The sequence below is a fragment of the Rana temporaria genome, chromosome 6, assembly GCF_905171775.1.
Source record: "Rana temporaria chromosome 6, aRanTem1.1, whole genome shotgun sequence".
In the NCBI taxonomy this organism is placed as follows: Eukaryota; Metazoa; Chordata; class Amphibia; order Anura; family Ranidae; genus Rana; species Rana temporaria.
Genome location: NC_053494.1, coordinates 13580172 through 13590017, shown reverse-complemented (window position 1 = coordinate 13590017; position 9846 = coordinate 13580172). Strand labels below are relative to the sequence as shown.

General features: G+C 46.1%; 1 protein-coding gene across 1 annotated transcript in view; it reads left to right on the top strand.

The window, feature by feature from the left end:
* Window positions 1–9846, top strand: part of LOC120943131 (serine/threonine-protein phosphatase alpha-2 isoform-like) — a 34600-nt gene continuing 24754 nt past the window's right edge. Inside the window, exon 1 of the mRNA XM_040356252.1 lies at window positions 1–178. Coding sequence (XP_040212186.1) covers window positions 124–178 — 55 coding nt within the window. The 5' untranslated portion in view covers window positions 1–123. The remainder of the gene's footprint in view (window positions 179–9846) is intronic.

The window sequence follows — 9846 nt, the reverse complement described above, 5'->3', positions numbered from 1 at the left end:
CAGCAGGTCCGGGGAAGCGGGGAGGGGCCTCGTGTGCGCACTGACGTCATTAGCCGGCGGAGACCGAGAACCGGCACGCACGTGACCTCCCCGCAGAGAGCCCAGCAAACCCCCCGAACCACCATGGGAGACGGAGAGAAGCTCAACATTGACTCCATCATACAGCGCCTGCTAGAGGGTGAGTGTGAGAGGCGGGCGGCGTGTCCGAGGAGCGGGCCCGGGCGGGGGCGCTTCTATAGACGGCTCCCGGGCTGGCTGTGTGCGCGGGGCTATGGGGGGAGGGGAGAGCTTCCACCTTTATATTATACGGAGGGGGAGGGGGGAACGTACGCCGCTTTCTATTATACACATAATCTCCTATAGGGGGCTCTCTGTGATCTATAGAGGGCTGTACGGTGGGGATAGGCCTTGGATATCTGTGGGGGGTGTACAGTGTGGGAGTCTATAGGAGGGGAGGCATAGTCGAATATTATACTTATACCCCCTCCTATAGGGGGCTGTGTGAGGGACATGGGCCTTGTATTTCCATCTATAGGGGTCTAATATAGAAGTCCGATGGGGGGAGGGGCATAGCCTGCTTATATTACACACATATAGAAGGCCTATGCCCCCTATAGGATGTATATCTATGGGGTCTAATGTATAGGAGGGCCAGGCACAGTCTTTTATACTTGTATATCTCATATAGGGGACTGTCTGTATGGGCCTTGTATATCTATAGGGATCTAATATAAGTCTATGGGGGAGGAGCATAGCCTGCTTATATTACACACCTATAGAAGGCCTATGCCCCCTATAGGTTGTATATCTATAGGGTCTAATGTATAGGAGGGCCAGGCACAGTCTTTTATACTTGTATATCTCATATAGGGGACTGTCTGTATGGGCCTTGTATATCTATAGGGATCTAATATAAGTCTATGGGGGAGGAGCATAGGCTGCTTATACCACACATATAGAAGGCTTATGCCCCCTATAGGATGTATATCTATGGGATCTAATGTATAGGAGGGCTAGGCACTGTCTTTTATACTTGTATATCTCATATAGGGGACTGTCTGTATGGGCCTTGTATATCTATAGGGATCTAATATAAGTCTATGGGGGAGGAGCATAGCCTGCTTATATTACACACATATAGAAGGCTTATGCCCCCTATAGGATGTATATCTATGGGATCTAATGTATAGGAGGGCTAGGCACAGTCTTTTATACTCATATTGGGGACTGTCTGTATGGGCCTTGTATATCCATCTATAGGGGTCTAATATAAGTCTATGGGGTAGGAGCATAGCCTGTTTATAATACACACATACCTCCTATATCTATATGGTCTAATGTATAGGAGGGCCAGGCACAGTCTTTTATACTCATATCACTATCTCATATAGGGGACGACTGTCTGTTTGGGCCTTGTATATCCATCTATAGGGGTCTAATATAGAAGTCCTATGGGGGAGGGGCATAGCCTGCTTATATTACACACATTCCTCCTATTAGGGGGTGGTGTGAATGTATGGGGGTGTAGGCCTTCTATATCTATAGGGGATCTTGTGTATAAAAGCCTATAGGGGGTTGTCTGTGATGTATGGTGGGCATGGGCCTTAGATATCTGTGGGGGGTGTAAAGTATGGTAGTCTATAGGAGGGGAGGCATAGTCTAATATTATATTTATACCCCCTCCTATAGGGGGCTGTGTAAGGGACATGGGCCTTGTATATCTATCTATAGGGGTCTAATATAGAAGTCCTCTGAGGGGAGGGGCATAGCCTGCTTCTATCACACACACCTCCTATAGGGGGCATAAGCCTTCTATATCTATAGGGTCCAATGTATAGGAGGGCCAGGCACAGTCTTTTATACTTGTATCACTCATATCTCGTATAGGGGATGACTGTCTGTATGGGCCTTGTATATCCATCTATAGGAGTCTAATATAATTGTATGGGGAGGGGCATAGCCTGCATATATATCAAACACATTCCACCTATAGGGGGTGGTGTGAGATGTATGGGGGTGTGGGCCTTCTATATCTATAGGGGGTCTTGTGTATAGAAGCCTATAGGGGGTTGTCTGTGATGTATGGGGGGCATAGGCCTTATATACAGGCATACCCCACTATTAAGTACACAATGGGACCAGAGCATGTATGTAAAAAGAAAATGTACTTAAAGTGAAACAATACCTTTTTTCACTTCTAGCGTGTAGTAGGGTGTCAGGGGCTGTATTTGGGGTGTCAGGAGCTGTAGTGGGGGTGTCGGGGGCACACTGGAACAGGGCGGGCTATGCTCTCGAAGCTTCAGCTCCTTCTACTGCGACATGTCTGTACAGTACTTTTAAGGCACTTTACATACATTCGCGGGTATGTCCTTACTCGCGAGTGTATGTAAAGTGAGTGTATTTAAAGCGGGGTATGCCTGTATTCACCTAGTGCAGGGGTCTCCAAACTATGGCCCTCCAGTTGTTCAGGAACTACAATTCCCATCATGCCCGGTCATGTCTGTGAATGTCAGAGTTTAACAATGCCTCATGGGACATGTAGTTCCCGCAACAGCTGAAGGGCCGTAGTTTGGAGATCCCTGACCTGGTGTATAGAAGTGTGTGTGTGTGTGTGTGTGTGTGTGTATAATACAGTGTTTCTCAACTCCAGTCCTCGAGGCGCCCCAACAGGTCATGTTTTTAGGATTTCCCTCAGATGAAACGGCTGTGGTAATTCCCAAGGCAGTGAAAATGATCAAATCGCCTGTGCAAAATAATGGAAAGCCTGAAAACATGACCTGTTGGGGGCACCTTGAGGACTGGAGTTGAGAAACCCTGGTATAATATATGTGTATGTGTCCCCATGTATAAAACCCAATAGACAGCCCTTATACCTTATACCTGCGTCAACAGGTGTCTAATGTATAAAAAAATCTTTAGGGGGTACAAAACCCATATCTCCTTGGGGGGGGGGGGGGGGGCATAGCCTGCCTACTATATACATTCACCTCCTATAAGTGTTTTATGTATAAAAAAATCTATATGGGGGAGGGGTGTAGTCCTTGTATACATCTATCTCTAGGTGTCTAATGTATGGAAATCGACAGGGAACAGGACCCTTGTATTTTAAACCTCATACACAGAGACTAGGGGTGCAACGGCTCAAAAAACTCACGGATCGTTTTTCGGATCAGCAATAAGAAAAAAACTTTAGTGACGCTGTATGTGTGAACACTATGGCTAGGTTCACACTGCTGCGAATTCAAAATCGCGGTAAAATTGCGATTTTTGCCGCGATATAAGAGACATCTGTGCAGGGTTCAATGTAAATCGTGGCCCCAAATCGCAAAAAGTAGTACAGGAACTACTTTTTGAAATCGGTGCAGCACCGCAGATGCGGCGTCGCACCGATTAGGACAGTGCCATTGCCAGCAAATGCCGCTGATTTGAGATGCGATTTGACATGTCAAATCGCATCTCAAATCGTACCCAGTGTGAACCAGGGCTATAGCTTGTAGTCTGGGGTGGCCATAGGTAACCTTTTTAGAAACGTTTTTTTGCATTACACCTTGGAGGTAGAGCACCAACAGAAGAGACTGGTTTGGTTTTTAGTGCACCGCAAAGGTACGCAGCTTTGGCGCAGCAGAGCACTAGAACGGCATTCAGGACACTAGTGTAGCCTACTGTCATACAGCAGCGAGGTGTGCAACACCCCACTGATGCCATTGCACAGCACTGAGGTGCGCAATTATGCAGTTTAAGCAATAACCTTCCTACCTAATGTAACGGGGAAGCGGCGGTGACGTCACACGGCACAGCAGGGCTGGCAATCGGACGAGAGGTGGGGAGTGCAACAGGCTATGCGCTCGGGGCTCACGGCTCCTTCTACTGGCCTGGCCGGGTGTACCAAGATGGCCGACCGCTCCGGAGCTAGGCGTTGTGTGCCGATCCGAACAGGGCGACCCGTTCGGATCACGGATCGGTCATGATCCGTTGCACCCCTAACGGAGACCTATATATGTAGAATATTAGGGCTACACCCCTATATAGATTTCTATACTTTAGACACCTGAAGTGTGTGTGGCACTCACCCCCGAAGGAGCCGCTGAGAATAGATTGGGATGGCTGTCTTACCTCATAGCTCTTTCCGTATCTCTAGGGGTGAATGATGTATGCAGCAGCAGTAAGGAAATGTCCACGAATAAATGTTTTATGTTCTCTTTATTACCCACCCGGGTAAAAACAGTGAACAGGTGATGAAAGGAATAGAGATGAGGAGAGAACAGCAGATTCAGGCGTAGTACCTGGAACAGTCCTGTTCCCAATGCGTTGCACTTTAACACTTTCTTTACCACTCTTGCTTGAGTGGGCTCAGCGCGCCCGGATAGGCCCCTCTCCCTGACCTAGCAGCCGGGGACACCGCTCGAATCTCCTTAGGACCAAGTCTCTGCCACAGACTTGACGAAATTGTATGTTTCAATGGTCTCTGCTACCGACCTGCTAGAATTGTGGATACAGAGGGAACCCTCCTTCCTTTCAATAAAGTTGCGCTTGAATCCTCTTTGTAACATCGGACCGCCAGCCTCTCATTGGCGCTCCTCAGATGGACTCCCCACCGAACAGCTGCACTAGCTTGGGATCTTCAAAAGTGGGAACCCAGTCTACTACGGAGTCCCTGTCCTGCTTGAATGCTCCGGACCAACTTAGGCCTGAAGCCAGGAACGCCGCCCGACACGCTCGCCCCGGCCAGGTAGGCCATAACACAGAGCGCCGTGGTGTGGGCGCCACACAGGAAGAAGACCCTTAAAAATGGCGTCTGTTCCATAAGTACCCTCTCCCAGCATGCCCAGGGAGAGAAACTCTCTCCCTGATTGGCTGCTGGCAAAAGGCACCCAAACCTGGACTTCACTGCCGCCACCCATCGCCCAGGGTGGTGTAACACCCCAGCAACAGAACAAGCCCACAGCCCAGCTGAAACGGAGACCCAAATTTGGACCAATTTACAATGGTCAGTCACCTAACTGTCTGACCCCCCTCTAAATTTTAACTAGCACCGGCGCGCTGTCCCTCTTCTTCTAGGAGGTATATGTATAATGGAAGACTGTCCTCCTCTACCCCCCCCCCCTATAGACTTCTATACATAAGACGCCTGTATACAAGCTTTGCCTGCCATATCTCTGTACTGTAAGGGAGGTGTATGTAGAATATTGTCTGCTTTTTGTGTTGTAAAGCACTGTGCAAACTGTTGGTGCTATATAATAGCAGACCATGTCCCTCCTGTAGGTTTATATACTTTTATGGGGATCTAATGCATAGCAGTCTATAGAGGTGGAAAATATATATATATATATATATATATATATATATATATATATATATATATATATATATATATATATATATATATATATATATATATATATATATATATTCACCTATAGGTTCCTGTCTATTATGTATAGATTTATGAGAGGCAAAGTTCTTGTACATCTGTAGGTGTCTAATATATTGAAGTCCCATAGGGGTAGAGTGGTCATCTTAGCGTGTATACACACGCACTTTTTTCCCTCTCTCTCCAATGAGGGGAGGGCCTGCATATTGTATACATAAACTTCCTATAGGTATCTAATCTACAGGGAGCGTATCCCTTCTATAGGTTCTAATGTATAAAAAAGGCTGTGTCCCCCAGTGTGTGTGTGTATGTATGTGTGATATATATATATATATATATATATATATATATATATATATATATATATATATATATATATATATATATATATATATATATATATATATATATATATATATATATATATATATATATATATATATATATATATTCTTGATGTTTAATGTCTCCTAATCTACAGGGGGGACTTGGTCTTATACATGCACCTCCTGTGTATAATACAGAGATCATATGGGGGGGGGCATAGACATTTAATGTTTGGGGGGGAGGAGAGTATATAGGCTGCTTCCATTATATCTCATGTGGAGGTTTTTGCTTAAAAAAAAAAAAAATCTATATGCGACATGGCCTACATATCGTACATCTATAAGTGTCTGTGTAATACATAGGAATCTAATGGGGGGGGGGGGGGAGAGGAGAGCATATCCCTAGGGCTAGATAAAGACAAGCAAAGGACTGCATGTGATGTGTGGGCCGTAGTTTGCAGACCGCTGCTCTATATGATCTCTTCTTTTCAGCCATAAGAGATGTTTGTCGTGGGGGGGGGGGGGGCAGAGTGGGTAAATGTCGTCGAGGGGTCTATGGGGATATTATAGGTACAGGAGGTGATGCTGAAGCCACCCATGTAGTTTTCATGTACAGTCCTCCTGTAGCTATAGAGTCTGTGTACACGATTGCTTGTGTCCCTGTTGGCTGCTGCTATGGCTCTGTCTATAAGGGAGGTGTATACTGCCAGAGGGTTTATCTTCACAGGTATTTACCCAGGAACTCCTTTCCCCTCCATACAAGGGATGATGCAACCCACAAGCTGATTTGTATCGCAGTAACACAAAACATCTGACGCCGACTTCTCCCCAGTCCTGTCTGTATAGATATTATCGAGTCCGTTCCCCATCTATAGAAATATTATGGCATTCATTTCCCCACTATCTGTATTCAGTTACATGTGTCCTCTGCTTATTAGATGTTGGTAATGGAACTCTTGCCCTTTCGTTATTAGTAACCACGTAACAATTCGGGAAGTACTGATTGTTTGCAACACTTTTTTTTTTTTTTTTTAGTAAGGTGTTTCTCTTTTGTTAAAAATAATCTGACTGGGACTTCAAGGGGTTGTAAAGGTGTGTTTTTTTTCTTCTCCCCCTTAAAGTGGAGGTTCACCCAAAAAGTTAATTTTTAACATTAGATTGAGGCTCGTTTTGTGAAGGGGAATCGGGTGTTTTTTTTTTGTTTTTGTTTTTTTTAAATCGAAGCAGTACTTACCGTTTTAGAGAGCAATCTTCTCCGCCGCTTCCGGGTATGGGCTGCGGGACTGGGCGTTCCTATTTGATTGACAGGCTTCCGACGGTCGCATACATCGCGTCACGATTTTCCGAAAGTAGCCGAACGTCGGTGCGCAGGCGCCGTATAGAGCCGCACCGACGTTCGGCTTCTTTCGGCTACTCGTGACGCGATGTATGCGACTGTCAGAAGCCTGTCAATCCAATAGGAATGCCCATACTCGGAAGCGGCGGAGAAGATCGCTCTCTAAAACGGTAAGTACTGCTTCGATTAAAAAAAAAACACCCTATTCCCCTTGACAAAATGAGCATCAATCTAATGTTAAAATTTTTTTTGGGGTGAACTCCCGCTTTAAATAGCTTCCTTTACCTTAGTGCAGTCCTCCTTCACTTACCTCATCCTTCCATTTTGCTTTTAAATGTCCTTATTTCTTCTGAGAAATCCTCACTTCCTGTTCTTCTGTCTGTAACTCCACACAGTAATGCAAGGCTTTCTCCCTGGTGTGGAGTGTCGTGCTCGCCCCCCTCCCTTGGACTACCGGAGAGTCAGGACGCCCTCTAACACACAGCTCCTTTCTCTATCTGCAATGTGGAGAGGGCGTCCTGACTCTCCCGTAGTCCAAGGGAGGGGGCGAGCGCGACACTCCACACCAGGAAGAAAGCCTCGCATTACTGTGTGGAGTTACAGGAAGTGAGGATTTCTCAGAAGAAATAATGACATTTAAAAGCAAAATGGAAGTATGAGGTAAGTGAAGGAGGACTGCACTAAGGTAAAGGAAGCTATTTAGGGAAAAAAATTGTACCTTTACAACCCCTTTCAGTAACTGGGTCTGTAGTTAACAGATGATATCATTGTGTCTGTCACTAGAGCCCTATTCTCATTGGTCTCTGCCCTTCCCTCAAAGTCCTCTACATCAGGGGTCTCAACTTTCTAAATCAGTGGTCTCCAACTGGTGGCCCTCCAGCTGTTGCAAAACTACAAGTCCCATCATGCCTCTGCCTGTGGGAGTCATGTTTAAAGTGGAGGTTCACCCATAGCTTACACTTTTTCCCCTTAGATTCATGCTCGTTTTGTCTAGGGGAATCGGCTATTTGTTTTAAAATATGAGCCGTACTTACCGTTTACGAGATGCATCTTCTCCGTCGCTTTCGGGAATGGGCGTTCCTTCTTGATTGACAGTCTTCCGAGAGGCTTCCAAATGTCGCATCCATCGCGTCACGATTTTCCAAAAGAAGCCGAACGTCGGTGCGCAGGCGCAGTATAGAGCAGCACCGACGTTCGGCTTCTTTCGGCTACGAGTGACGCGATGGATGTGACCGTCGGAAGCCTCTCGGAAGACTGTCAATCAAGAAGGAACGCCCGCTCCCGAAGACCCATACCCGGAAGCGATGGAGAAGATGCATCTCGAAAACGGTAAGTACGGATCATATTTTAACACAAATAGCCGATTCCCCTAGAGAAAACGAGCATGAAGCTAAGGGGAAAAGAGAAAATATAAATGAATTGGGTGAACTCCCGCTTTAATAACTTCATATAACTCTCAGTACTGCAATGCCTCATGGTACTTGTAGTTTCGCAACAGCTGGAGGGCTGCTAGTTTGAGACCCCTGTTCTAAATAAAGGGCCAGTTTACTGTCCTTCAGACTTTAGGTGCAGTGTGAGTAAATGAGGCCCTAGTTGTTGGGTCTCGGTGGGGAGGAACGATGCCCTCGTCATTGGTGCCACTGCTCTACATGCACAGGACACATTCAGGAGGAAGTTGTGCAAACCCTGAATGAACATCCGTCTCTCTGCACATTCTGCTCATGTTGGAAATCAAATTTCGGACACCAGCGCTGTAAGATTAAAGTAGAACTAAAGGAAAAACCTTTATTTATTTTTGTTTCTATTTATTTTTTCTATTTATTTTTTCTATCTAGAACTGTGATGGCAAACCTTGGCACCCCAGATGTTTTGGAACTACATTTCCCATGATGCTCCACTACACTGCAGAGTGCATGAGCATCATGGGAAATGTAGTTTTAAAACATCTGGGGTGCCAAGCTTTGCCATCACTGGTCTAGAATAATGGTCTTCACTTCAATCTTTTTTTCTGTATGGGGGTTTTTTGTTTTTCTTTCCCCCTCTTCCCCCCCCCCCCCCCCCCCCATACCTTTGGAGAGGTGTCTTTTATTTCCTGTCCCATAGCCAAAACAGGAAGTGGGAGGATACCCCTGGTTGTCGCCAGAACTAGGGTCCCTATTGGTAGATTTTTTGTCCTGGTGACCAGGGCTGCTGTTAGAAATCATAGAGGGCTCCATGCAGCCTACCTGAGCAGGACCCCCTCGCACCCCCTGGCCAGTACTATAAAATGGCTTTTAGTTGTTATACTGTTACTGTCCTCTTGGTCACAGGGCGCCCTTGAATCCTCATTGGGGTTGCTGTCCTCTTGGTCACAGGGCGCCCTTGAATCCTCATTGGGGTTGATGCGGAGGAGCACGGATGGAGCTGTTGACCACATCCCTCAATTTAGTCAGCATTGAGAAGGGGAAACAAGTTATTTAGTTGGTTTCACTTGTGCTTTTCCTTTCTGCTCCTGTCTCGGATTCTGGTAAATTATATATTCGACAACTGAATCCATATGTCGGGTGTGAGATTTGGCTGGTGAGAAGGACACTAAACATGCAAATTGGGCATGTGGAAGGTAATGGATACGGCTGATCTGGGTGATAAGTCTGGTACTCTGCCAGCAGGTAACTTTCCCCGAAATTGGAGCCTGCAGCTTTGGTGAAAGGAGTGCCGTGCTGATTTGTTTTAAAAAGGAATGCAGATGTATACAAAGTCATGTGGAGACCAGCATTGCCCAGACAGCGGGAAAGGAGGCTCACAGGCGCTTGAAACCCTTTTTACGCTGGAGG